Source organism: Rhinolophus sinicus, chromosome 14 (genome assembly GCF_057876585.1).
Source record: "Rhinolophus sinicus isolate RSI-liver-muscle chromosome 14, RSI-T2T, whole genome shotgun sequence".
In the NCBI taxonomy this organism is placed as follows: domain Eukaryota; kingdom Metazoa; phylum Chordata; class Mammalia; order Chiroptera; family Rhinolophidae; genus Rhinolophus; species Rhinolophus sinicus.
Genome location: NC_142514.1, coordinates 164,777,787 through 164,791,332, shown reverse-complemented (window position 1 = coordinate 164,791,332; position 13,546 = coordinate 164,777,787). Strand labels below are relative to the sequence as shown.

The 13,546-nt window shown below is 34.0% G+C and overlaps 1 protein-coding gene across 1 annotated transcript in view; it reads left to right on the top strand.

The window, feature by feature from the left end:
- The window catches only part of CSTF3 (cleavage stimulation factor subunit 3), a 63,738-nt gene that overhangs the window by 41,288 nt on the left and 8,904 nt on the right, over positions 1 to 13,546 (top strand). The window contains exons 4-15 of the mRNA XM_019738568.3: positions 2,958 to 2,990; positions 3,372 to 3,469; positions 4,941 to 5,007; positions 5,092 to 5,126; positions 5,212 to 5,338; positions 6,842 to 6,919; positions 7,697 to 7,859; positions 9,695 to 9,804; positions 10,179 to 10,295; positions 10,548 to 10,622; positions 12,115 to 12,258; positions 12,599 to 12,701. Of these exons, the coding sequence (XP_019594127.1) occupies positions 2,958 to 2,990; positions 3,372 to 3,469; positions 4,941 to 5,007; positions 5,092 to 5,126; positions 5,212 to 5,338; positions 6,842 to 6,919; positions 7,697 to 7,859; positions 9,695 to 9,804; positions 10,179 to 10,295; positions 10,548 to 10,622; positions 12,115 to 12,258; positions 12,599 to 12,701 (1,150 nt within the window). The remainder of the gene's footprint in view (positions 1 to 2,957; positions 2,991 to 3,371; positions 3,470 to 4,940; positions 5,008 to 5,091; positions 5,127 to 5,211; positions 5,339 to 6,841; positions 6,920 to 7,696; positions 7,860 to 9,694; positions 9,805 to 10,178; positions 10,296 to 10,547; positions 10,623 to 12,114; positions 12,259 to 12,598; positions 12,702 to 13,546) is intronic.

The following is a 13,546-nucleotide window of genomic DNA, read 5'->3' as shown; positions in this document are numbered from 1 at the left end:
AAAGAATATTGGAATTAATGAATGACAGTCAGTGGCCATGTATGCAAGGTCAGGGTCTTCCTATGTTAGTCAAAAGTATCTTTCTCCATATGTGTTGAACCAATACCAATTGAAGCAAATAATTGATGAATCCAAAATGTCGGACCAATTGGTGTAGGAAAGAAATGTAAAAATTTTTTGGCTTATATTGCTTAACACATATATTTAGACAAAATTTTTATTGAAATGTATAAATTAAATACATGAAGTACAGTCTTTTTTTCTTTATTTCTTCCTCCACTCATAGAACTCTGCCTATCATAACTATATTAACAACTTAGTGTATAGTCCATATTTTCTCCATGCTCATAAAAACATACATATATACAAATAAGATTTAATTTTGCTCATTATTTCACAAAAACTGACTATATTATACATATATACTGTATATATCTTTATCTTTTTTCATTCAATAAAATCTTACGGAAATTTCCCCAAACTACGTGTTACAATCCTAATTAATTTTATATGGGTATAGAATATTCCATGATGTGGATGCACCATAATTTATTAAACCATTTTTCTATTGGTGTACATTTACTTTAACTTTTTGCTGCTGGAAAGTTTACAGTAAATAACTTGGTACAAGCACTTTTATATCCTGGTTTTTATTTCTATGGTGTAGATTCCAGGAGTGGAATTGCTGGGTCAAAAGATAAGTATTTTTTATTTGAATAGCTTTTGCCATTGGCTTTCCATAAAGGCCATAAGAATTCATATTTCTTCCAGCAATGTGTGAAATTCCTTTTACTTATTGCTTCAGTAGTATTAATACCCTTTTACGCTTTTATCATTCTGATTGGTATAAAATTACACTTGTTATTTTGTTTTTCCCATTTCGTAAGTTTGTACGTGTTGCCATGTTACTTTTAACCATTAGCATTTTCTCTTCTGGGAATCACTTATTCATATTCTTTGCCAATTTTCTCAATGAGTAGTTTTGGTTTTCCTGTCCTATTGTAAGAACTGTATATAATCTGTCATTGCATTTGGGAAGCTGGTGACCTGAACTCATCTTACTTCACTCCCACTCTCAACCTATTTGCCTGTACTGAGCCAAGCAGCTGGATGCAGGGAAACCTGAGGTTTTATGGCTGTCTCAAAGAAGACGGCTGGTGGAGAGCCTAGGGCAAGAAGTAAGAAACTGACCCATTCAAATACTTGGAACACCTCAACTGCCTTTCCACCCTAGAAGAATGTGGACATCAGCCAGGCTGAGTCCTCCCTATTCTTGAGCAAAGATTTCTTTCTGGTTTTTTGTCGGAAGACTACCAACAGCCTGTTTGCTGTCTACACCTGCTACTCGAGGCCTGCCAACACTGAGCTTCAGTGAATAGACGGGAGGAAAAAAAAGAGAAACTGCACAGCTAAGGATCCAGCAACAAGAAAGAATGTACAACTGTCGGGATAGGCCCCCAACAAAATAGAGCTGCTGCAGGAGCGACAATAACCTGAACAAAATTATATGAACACAGCAAGGCTGAAAGTGCAATATTAAAAAAAACTCTGGAGCCAAAACCATTAGTTTTGAACCAACCATGGCAATAGGTCAAATGGAGGAGAATGGTGACATGGAGACTTAAATTAACGGCCTAGAGAATCTAGTGGAAAAATATTTTTAAACCTAGAGCAAAAGTTCAAAGAAAGGGTGAAAATAATAGATTTTGAGGATAGATGTACAATAGGAGTTCTAAAAGGAAAAGAGGGAACAGATGGAAGAGGCAATAATTTTTTAAAAATTGTTAAGTCTGGCTTCAAAGGACATGGTGAGTTCCAGGTAAAAGTTATGTTCATAATAACAAATGCCACTTATAAGTGCTCACTCTGCCAGGCAATGTCCTAATGACTTCACATTAACTAATTGAGTCCTTACAACAGCCCTACAAAATAGGTACTATTATCCTCTATGCAGATCAAGAAAAAAGAGGTTAAGTGGATACTCAGAATGTGAACCCAAGAGGTCTGATTCCAGAGCCTTGACTAAACTGCCCCAAAGAGCAAAGACCTATCTATATTTAGGGCTATCCTGTGAAAATTTATGAACTCTGAAGATCAAGGGGACAATCCTACAAATTCCAGAGAGAGAGAGCAAGTTTTCAGCAAAACACTCATCAGAGTTATCTGCAGCATCTGAAGCCAGAAAACTGGACGGATTTATATATACTACTGAGAGAAAAGGACCACAAGCCAAATTATTCACCTATCAGCGTGAAACAAAGATTCGCTGATATATCACAATTGAGCACCTAATCCTACTTACCATCTGATGAAAATATTCAAAAAAGGGAAATGTAATAATTAACTTTTGTCTGCACATACTATTCTTCCTGCCTGGAATAACTCCTCCCTTTCTTTACCAGTATAACACTTCATCCTTAACATCTTATCTTCATTCAAGAAATCTTTTGCAACTCCTTAAGTCTATGTTTTATGCTCCGCCTAAGTGCTCCCATAGCATTCTGTCCGTCCACCATCTTGGCACTTATTTTCTCCATAAAATTGTAAGCTCTATGAGAACTTGGATAGACTATGCGTGTTTTCTTCACTGGTCGCCCCAGTGCCTGGAATACAGTAGTTTGCCTGGGTGACTACAATTTATGTATAGTCCAAATTAACAATTTTTTTCTGCCCTACTATGCCTTGTATATCTGTATTCATCTTGTTGACTATTCTACAAAATTTTAAATTCACAAAGTTTAAACATAAATGAGTGTTTGAAAATCTATTCATATAGGATCGATTTACATAAGGCTTATTTACAATGCATATATTCATCTTGGGTTCGAACTTCTATTTGCTATTTTTAAAAGGTAGAATTAATAAAGTATAAAGATGAGTTTGCAAGATTAGTCAAAAAATTGAGGTAGTATTTTATTCTAGAAAAAATATTAATGCTATGTTTTTCTATTTCTCAGATTAAAGCTAAAAATTATGACAAGGTTGAAAAGGTGAGTCCTATTAAAATATACTTTGAATTTTATGCTGACACTTAACTTAGGACTTACCCAATATAAGGCAAATATAGTAAAACGTTAATAATTATTGAACCTACGTAGTGATTTATGTAGGAGTTCATTGTACTTATTCAACTGTTTTGTATGCTTGAAAATGGTCATAATAAAAATTTTGGAAAAGAAAGTGATTATATTCTGACCAAAATCATCAGAATGATTTTGATTATCTAAAAATAGGAAGTTGTTATTTGCCATTTATTTGCAAGAGGATAAATTCATGAAAAGAGCTGAATTTGTTTTTTTAGTGTTCCATTTCACCCATGTACATGTGAAATTTAACCTGTGCATTCTGATAATATTTTATTTTATTTATAGCTATTTCAGAGATGCCTTATGAAGGTTTTGCACATTGATTTATGGAAGTGTTATCTTTCATATGTCCGAGAAACCAAGGGCAAACTTCCAAGTTACAAGTAAGTTAAATCAGGATCTTAAAATGCAAGTCATCCCCAGGCACAGTCAATCCCACAGTAACTCACACCTTCTCTGAACTCTATGGAAAGAGACTTAAGGATTTAAAAAGTTGGAATTCTCTGAGAAGTCAGTAATCTTGGAAAAAGTACTTCAAAAGAGCCACTGGCGTTAGTCTTATTCTGTAGAATTGAATCATCCAAGCCCCTCTTCTATGATTGAAACACTGAACATTTGCCACACGGAATCACATTGTTGACAGGCTTGTCAAATTTAATAAGAAGCATATTACTCAGCATGGCACTACCCTTGGCAGGTTACGATGCCATGTGCTACTTAAGTATTCCAGGGCACTTTTGACAACTCTATTGTAGTGTAGCTGATCTCCCCGCTATGACTTACACCCACCCATCTATGTTTGCTGAATCTAAATAATAGACCTTCTCAAATACTATTTGTGTATATAACAAGCAGGCTAGTTATTTTTATAACTAGAATTTTTTTCTTTTCCTCATTCTTTATTGTCTTATAGTGAAGAGGAAGTTCTTTCTCTCTGAAATTTACTTCAGAGCTGATATATCTTCAGATGTAACTTAACCTCCTTAAACCAGATATTTCCACATATTACTCTGCTATATATAAGATTAGGCAGTTTAAAGGATATAAAGATAAGTAAAACCTGGGCCTTATTATTGATAAACTAACAAGCAGTAGGTAAAGAAAAGAAAGTACCATATTTTGCCATGTACAATGTGCACTTTTTTGCCCAAATTTTTGAGGGAAAAATAAGGATGCACATTATACATAGGTGGTACTAATTCCATATCTATATAAATGTTTTAAATTCTTTTTATGCTTATGAGTTAAAAGTGTAACTCTAGAAATCAATAATGATTGATTGGAACCAATTATACAAAATGATACTCTGGAACACAATCATTGGTTTTGTTGAACTTATGACAAACTTGCAACTATGAAGAGTTCTTGGCCTTCTATGATGCATAAATATTGTAAATTTGTTACCAGTACATAAAGTTTCTTGTACTTCATATTTGTTCTTATGTTTTGTAATTATTTTTGCATAAAATTTCTTGTACCATATGTTAAAAAATAAATGCTAAAATTCCTTTATAATACAAAACACAAGTACGTAAATGTAAACAAATGAAAATTTGAATTAAAAAATTAAAATGAAAGATTTTTTTCCCTGAAAGTTTGGGCCAAAACTGTGGGTGCACCTTATACAGGGAGCACATTATACATGGCAAAATATGGTATATACATTAATGACATTGACAAGCTAACCACAAAAGGATTACTTTATATTCTTGCAAAGATGTCTTTACAATTTTGTGTATATACACAAAAGGTTTAAATGCTATTCTGATCATATGATCAGACGTTATGATTGTTTTAGTTATAGATACATTTTAATAAATACAATTTAAAAAAAACATCTCACATTTATTTCAGAGAAAAAATGGCTCAAGCATATGACTTTGCACTGGATAAAATTGGAATGGAAATTATGTCTTATCAGGTAGAGTTAAAAAATTTTTAATATATACACTAAAAAAATTTGAAAATATCAAGAAAGATAATAACACTTTATTTTATTTCTTAGATTTGGGTGGATTACATCAATTTCTTAAAAGGCGTGTAAGTATTTTTATAGGTTGTTTTTTCAGTGTACACAGTTGGTTTAGCTATAATATAATTGATGGCATGTCTTATCCAACACCAGGGAAGCTGTTGGATCTTATGCAGAAAATCAGAGAATAACAGCTGTTCGAAGGGTTTATCAACGGGGTTGTGTTAACCCAATGATCAACATTGAACAACTCTGGAGAGACTATAACAAGTATGAAGAGGTAAATTGGACCAGAATGATTATTATAACCAAGCCGTTTTTACTTTTATGCGTTGTAGATTTGTGGATTTTAGCCTTTCTTGCATCAGGTAACTAGGTAGCTGGATATCAGTGCTACACATGTATGTTTTTAAATTGATTGCAATAAAAGAACCATTCCTAATGTTTTTGCAAGGTTTTGAGCATCTTATATTGCTATTGGTTATTTTTCAGAGAATACTCTGGGAGAATTATAATTCTTACAAAACCATTTTTATTCAATGCTAAACCATACCCACACAATCATACACACACACTGCCATTGATCTCTTATGAAATGATAGCTTTTTAGAATTGCTTTTCAGTAGTAATAATCAGTTGCAATGCATCTCTATTACCTAGTTACAGTGATAAGATTATTGGCTTGCATTTGTGAGATATGGAGTTGCAATCCAAGATTTTTGTCTCATTGGTATGTGCTTTAACCAAGTGAGCTAATAAGTATATATACATGCTACATAAGGTCTACCATTAAAAGAAAGTTCCTCAGATGTACTGTGATTTGGAAGAACTAAGTAGAATATTGAAACCGTTCCCTTATAGACATGAGCAGTGGTTATCAAAACTTTTGGTCCTCAGATTTTAAAAATTATTGAAAACCACAAAGAACTTTGAATTTTAATAAGGGTTTTATGTATCAAATTTAGCATGTTGGAGTTAAAACTGAGAAATTCTAAGATTTTTAAAAATTAATTTGAATTTTACAATAGTAAATGCCTTATATTTTAACATAAATAGCATTAAAACAAACTATTTGCCAAAACAAGAAAAAATTTAGTGAGAAGCGTGGCATTGTTTTGTATTTTTGCAAATTTCTTTAGTATCTAGGTTAATAGAGGACAGCTAGATTTTCATATCTGCTTCTAAATTCCATCTGCTATGATGCTGAACATCATGTAGCTTCTGAAAAATTCCAAGTATATTTGTAAGTCAGGCAAATAATGTCTTAGTGCTATATGAAAATTGTTTTGATCTCATGGACCATCCCCTCAGCCCCAAAAGGGTCTTGGGGATCAGGAATCCTTGAACTACTCTTTGAGAACTGCTAGACACGAGTGATAATGTTTGTCTCCTTGCTAATGCTAATTTTTCAAGTTATGCAGACCTAGTTTAAAAAGGGCTTTTAGAGCTAAGTCATGGCTATTCACCCAGATGAATCTGAACATTATTATTTATTAGTATAATTTTATATGAAATAATTGATCCTTTCCAAATCATTCCCTATCTTTAGAAATTTCTGATCTATGGAAATACACTGCCAGTTCGTAACAGACATAAGCATATCTTCCTTGATCTCTGAAACATAAAATGTGATTGAACCTTTGTTTTACTAACCAAAACAATCTTTTAAAGTAAAGAATTTAAATTTAAAGTAACTTAGTAGATGAATAAATTAACTGTATTGTGCTAATAAAAAATATACTTAATTTAAAGATAATATACCTTTTCCTTTGTTTTTTATTAGGGTATCAATATTCATTTAGCTAAAAAAATGATCGAAGATCGGAGTAGAGATTACATGAATGCTAGGCGTGTAGCAAAGGTATGAAATTCTATCAGGCCACTTATTTTAATGATTGTTATGAGTATGATGTTTGCAGAAGAGCTTTCCCTGGTATTACTCAATATTTTCAATTATTAGTAATCTTAACTAATGACAGTTGCATTGTATGAGAAGATGATACTGTTGAAGTGAAATACCTCTTTACAGACATGTTAAAGGACAAAATAAATCAAGTTTGGAAGAAATCATTTTTTTTTTAAATATAAAAATAGGTCATAGGGACAAGGTTCTAACTAGAATTATGAAGTAGTTCTTATTTTCCCTCCTATTTGCTCATACATATGTGAATGCTGTACTACTCTGTGGTCTAATAACAGAGTTCTCAAAAACAGATTTTTCTCTTGCGTGCATACCTCTTTATTCATTGACACTGTGAGAAGTTAGGAAAATAGCCTGGTAATACAAACTATTGAAATTTTATAAGACCAGATGGTTTCTCCAAAGATGGCAGTAATGATGCCACCGGCTCATCTGTCTTGTTGATATGTCAACTCCTCTGTCCTAGAGAGTGACCTCCTAGATCACCGATAGAGAGGGCCTAGGGGTACTCTAGTCACGCAGTCCTGATAACCTGTTCTTGAGTAGGTAATCGTCTGTTATCTTTCTCCCTGCTCTTAAAATGGTTTTTAGATTATATTAACAAAGTGGTATTTGGAAGCAATAGGCATTTGAACAAAGTATTCCAAACTGATCAACTCCGTCCTGTATATCTGAGTTGTTCCTATGCTCACTACAGAATTCTAAATGCTTGTCTAGGAATATGAGACAGTGATGAAAGGTTTGGACCGCAATGCACCCTCAGTGCCTCCTCAGAATACTCCGCAAGAAGCTCAGCAGGTGGACATGTGGAAGAAATACATACAGTGGGAAAAGAGCAACCCTCTTCGTACAGAAGATCAGACTCTTATAACAAAAAGAGGTAATAAGATTAACCCTCCTGGAACTCCAGTTACATGTATGTTAGGCCACTTGATATTATCCCATAGGTTACCAAGATTGTTCTTTACCCCGTCTTTTTCTCTCCTATGTTCTTCAGATTCAGTAATTTCTATAACTCTGTCTCCAGGTTCACTGACCTTTGTTTTATCATATCCAATCCAATGTTAAGCCCATCTAATGAATTCTTCATTTTAGATATTTTACTTTTCAGTTCTATAAATTTCCATTCTAGAAATTTTTGTATTTTTCACAGTTCCTTTTTTATAGTTTCCTTTCTCTGTTGCAATTCCATGTCGATTACCATCTTTTTCTTTATATACTTGAACATATTTATAACAGTAGTTATAAAATTGTCGTCTGCTAATTCCAACATCTGAGCCATCGTGGGGTTGGTTTCTTTTTTTCTTCACTATGAGTAACATTTTCCTGTTTTGTCACAATATAAACATTAACATTTTTCCTGTACAGATGTACAGGTGATGCAATGTAAAGACTGGATTTTGTTATCGTCCTCTAAAGAATGTTGAGTTTTATTTTAGCAGGGAGTTAAATTACTGGCAGATCACCTAGACCTTTTGATGGCTTGGTTTTACACTGCTAAGTTGTTTTAGTTTTGCCCTTAATCTTAGGGTAAATCTCTTAATCCTGGGACATGGTCTTTACTCCTAAAACAAAATGGGAAGGACAAGGTGTTTACCCACACCCTCTAACTTGATGGGACTCAAATTCCAAACTTGGTCTCCATTATAGTGGGCAGCTGGTGAGATACCTATTCAGCTCTTTCAGACTTCCAGCTTTGCTTTCTGCTTGGGTTCTTCGTATTCTTTCCTATCTATGTATATTCTGGGGGTCAGCTAATGATTTTCAGGCTCCACTTTCTGTGGCTCTCTCTTTTAGGGGATTTCCCCCCTTAATTTCCAGCTGCTCTCATAGCCCAGAAATCTATATTACTTATCTCAAGCCAGTAAGACTTCAGCATTTGATTTGAGTACTAGTTATCCCAGAACTGTATGCCCTTGAGGGTAAAATCCATGTTAAATATTGATCTCACCCAATGTGGTTCTGATTTTTTAAGGTTCTGTCTTCTCTGATTTCTGTTTCTTTTGGTCATTCTCCAGTGCCTTTTTTTTTTAGCTTATGAATATTATTTTCAGGAGAGTTAATCCTATACAAACTACTCCGCCACTGCCAGAACTAGAATTTAGACCTTTCAAAAATCCCTCAGTCTTGCCTTTCTCTCTCACCTGTTGGCCTTTGCAAATAATGGGGTTTTGTTTTTTGTTTTGTTTTTTGCCTACACCATTTTTGTATCTACTCTTGTTCTTCTTGCACTCCATTTGCTCTCTCATCTGACCAGCTTCTATCCCTTCTTCAGGTTTCGCTTTAGATGTCAGTTCCTTAGTGAAGCCTTTCTTGAGTCCCTAAACTATGTTAAGTCCTGCTGCTGTAAGTTTCAAGAGTACGCTATACTTTCCTCATCACAATACTTATTACTTTTTATAATTGCTCTCTTAATGTTGCTCTTTTCAATGTACTACAGACTTCTTGAGTATAGGAAGTCTTATTCACTGGCGTATTCACAGTGTCTTTCACATTCCTCGCATATTGTTGCTCAATAAATATGAAGTTAATAAATGATGTATGGATGGGGCTTGGGTGGATGATGGTGCCAGAAATCACTAAAGCTTTTTATTTCTAATTGTCATTCATTATTGAGTGCCCTGTCTTAGCCTAATAATTTGGTTGGGATGCTTGTATTGATAGTTTCATAAATAACGTTTATTTTAATTGAATGTTGTGACTGTCTTCCCTTAGTTATGTTTGCTTATGAACAGTGCCTACTTGTGCTGGGCCATCACCCTGATATTTGGTATGAAGCTGCCCAGTATCTGGAGCAGTCAAGTAAACTGCTCGCAGAGAAGGGGGTGAGTATTCCCTTTGGTACCTTTTGATCTTTTCATGGTTATAGTAAATGTGCTAAAAACATTACACTGGTGTTTGGTAGTAAGGAGTAAATGTTGAAAACTTTATATCAATGAGTCTTAGTGAAACTCTTTATGATTAGACTTCTTTAGTCAGAATTAAAGTATAATGGCAGTTTTTTAATGCATTAAAGTGATGAATCATTTAGAGTACTTTGTGATTCTTCTGTTAAAATAATAGAAGAAGTCTTTGGAATATTTTTAGAATCCAGAAATGCATATGTGTCCATGTGTGTATATATAATGAGTGTGTATTTTATTCTGTTTCAGCTCTATTAAAATCATTGAGAGTGAGCTTTACTTTTTTTTTCTCCTAGGATATGAATAATGCCAAATTATTTAGTGATGAAGCTGCTAATATATATGAAAGAGCCATAAGCACTTTATTAAAGAAGAATATGCTTCTTTATTTTGCATATGCAGATTATGAAGAGGTGAGTAAAAGTATTTAGAACTTTCTTATAATTGGATTTTTTTACTGCAAGACTGACTTTTCTTTCTGGCTGCCTCTTTGCCAAGCATGTTGCTTTCGGTAGACTTGAACACTTATTAGCCCTCAGCTCGGTCATTATATATTTATGCTCAGAACAGGTGCCATTGGGGGATGTAGACACTGGATTCCTCAGAGCTCAAATCCTGTTTGTTTAGAGTATATATTTATATCCACTTCTTCTCTACCACCTTAGAGTCGCATGAAGTATGAGAAAGTTCACAGTATATATAACAGACTCCTGGCAATTGAGGATATTGACCCCACCTTGGTGAGTAACTTTACAGATCTCTTTTCCACCTTTGCAATCTGCTTTAACAAAAACAAAAAGAATTATTTTGTACAGTAAAATTATGTTTTTATTGTATAGTTCTATGAATCTTGACCAGTAACACTGAGTCATGGGACCACCATCAATTAAGATAGAAAACACTTCGATGACTCTCCAAAATTCTCTCACGTGACCCCTTTGTAGTGAACCCTTCCTCTCTCCCAGCCCCTGGCAATTACTGATCTGCTCTCTGCTAGATCGTTTTTTTTTTTTTTTTAACGCAGCTGTATGTAACAGCTACAGTGGGGCTTTCTGTATCTAACACTTTTCTGTGATCATGGTGTGAAGTCATTTATGCCACATAATTGTTGCTTAATAGATATTTATTTTTAAATAAATGGAGGCAGGAGAAACCAACATCTTGTGGAGAGATTGAATAGGAACTCACTTTCTCCTGAATTCTGCTCTGTAATAGTGCTTTTCAAAGCCCTGAGTTTCTGTAGAACTGCAGTGGCGCTCTTTCAGTGGGAGGGGAAGGGGATAGGCCCATGCATGGGGCGCTAGACCCTCTCCCTCAGTCAGCTCCAGCTGTACTGCCTTTTTGCTTGTTTATATTGGCATTCCACTGCTCTAATTGCTGGCATTTATTAATCATTCTTAACTTCATTTAGCAAACCACTCTGTGCTATGCACTATGCTATATTCCAACAGTATAATGACATATTAGATAAAGTTCCTTTCCTCAAGGAACTCAGTTCATTCACTTATCCATCCATTGGTCAAAATTGGGCAACATAGTTTGACATCATCAAAATTGTGCAAATCAGGACCCTGCTCATAATCACCCTAGTTCTCATCCAGAGATGTTTGTTCATTGAACAAGTACTGCATACTCTTCATGTGTTGGGCACTCCATAGGTGCTGAATATAAAATGGCTCATAAATAGTTATCAATAAGTTACATTGTATGGTCTCTGAAAATAGAGTAGTGGACTTTTAAAGCAATGAACCAAGAAAATGTGAAGTTAAACATATATTGCTAAACATGTTTGTATTAGATCAAAACTTGAGTTTTCTAGGTATTGGATAATGAATATTAATGGAGTGTTTTCCCACAGTTGCACTCTTATTCCCTCCTTAAAATTTAATTTGCATGATCTGGAATTAAATAGGGTTGATGATTGCACAACCTTGTCAATATACTAAAAAACCTTTTAATTAAGTGTATGCTTTAAAGGGTGAATTTTGTGGTAGGTGAATTGTATCAGTTCTTTAAAATTAATTTACATACATCTTTAATACCGGAACAGATTTGCTTGTGGATTTAAATAGTGCAATATCTATAATATTACTTATGATTTCTTGGGTAGTCAAGATTGCTTTCTTATACAGAAAACATTACTATAGGAATAAGGTGAGCCTGTACTGGATGCTACAGGGATTGAATTCTGCTAATTTACAGAAAACAAATACTTTTTTTTTTTTTGCATAGGTATATATCCAGTATATGAAATTTGCAAGAAGAGCAGAAGGTATCAAATCTGGAAGAATGATATTTAAAAAAGCAAGAGAAGATACCAGAACCCGCCACCATGTCTATGTTACTGCAGCACTCATGGAGTATTACTGTAGTAAGGTAGGTACTGAAATATAACTTACAATAATTTTCTTCATCTGAGATATATTGATTAAAAGAAAGATAGTTCTAGTTTCTATCACTAAGCTTTAATTGCTCATATCATAAGGGAAGTCTAAGTGTATCTATACAGTTACATGGAGCATGATCCAAATACCCACTGCCTGCTAATTTATGCTTTATTAAACTCCATATTTCTGAATGGTTTTCAGCTCAGCAATTTTTACGTAACATGATTTTAATTTTTAATGTAACTTTGTCATATTTAGGTGTTAGTTTTAATATTCTTTTGAGTATCTTTTTGACATTTCATGGAAATCAGTACTTTCTCTACTTCTAGGACAAATCTGTTGCCTTTAAGATTTTTGAGCTGGGGCTAAAGAAATATGGAGACATTCCAGAATATGTTCTGGCCTATATTGACTATCTTTCTCACCTCAATGGTAAGTAGATTGTAGATCTATGATGGTTACTTAATATGAAGCCATCAATATCATTCTCTGAAATTATGTTGCTGGGTTTTTTCCTTCTTGAATTATGTCATCACACCAGAACCAGGCACTTGATGGGCACTCAAGAAATATGTGTGGCCTATCAACCATGAATTTATATTTATTGAGTAATGGTAGATGCCTTTTGACTCTGCAGAATGGATGCATCTTTAATGCATCATCAGTGAAGTCCCGTCAGCAGTAGGATAAAGCTGCAAATTTAGAGTTGGGAGACACAGAGTTGTTTATGCTCATCTATGGTGACTCTGGGCAAATCATGTCTCGTTTCCAGCCTGAAGTTAGGGGTTGGGGGTGATAGGACAAACAAACAAACAAGCAAACAAACAAAACCTCTAACCACCAAAACTCAAAGATGCCCAAGGAGTAAAGTAAAATGTTTTGAGGCTACTTGGGAAGAGATTTCAAAACCAAAGATTATGTTTATTAGCATCTTTATTTTTATGTCCCTATTCTGTTATAATAATAATGGCCATCTTTTGTTGAGTTTCTGCCTTATACCAGGCACTGAGCTAAGGGATGGTATACATGTATATATCTCATTTAGTCTAGTTACCTATAGTCCAGGAGATGTAATTTCTTGATTAAAAATGACCTCTTATAAAAATGGTTTAAGAAAGAAATATACAATTATGTGCCATGTAAATGATTATAGAATTAGATATTACAGGTATAGATCAATGATTTTAATGATATTTCAGAAAAATATAGCAATTCCATATACCTAAATAGTAGAAAAGAATAAAATTTAAATATGGTTTTGTATTTCAGCTTAGTGA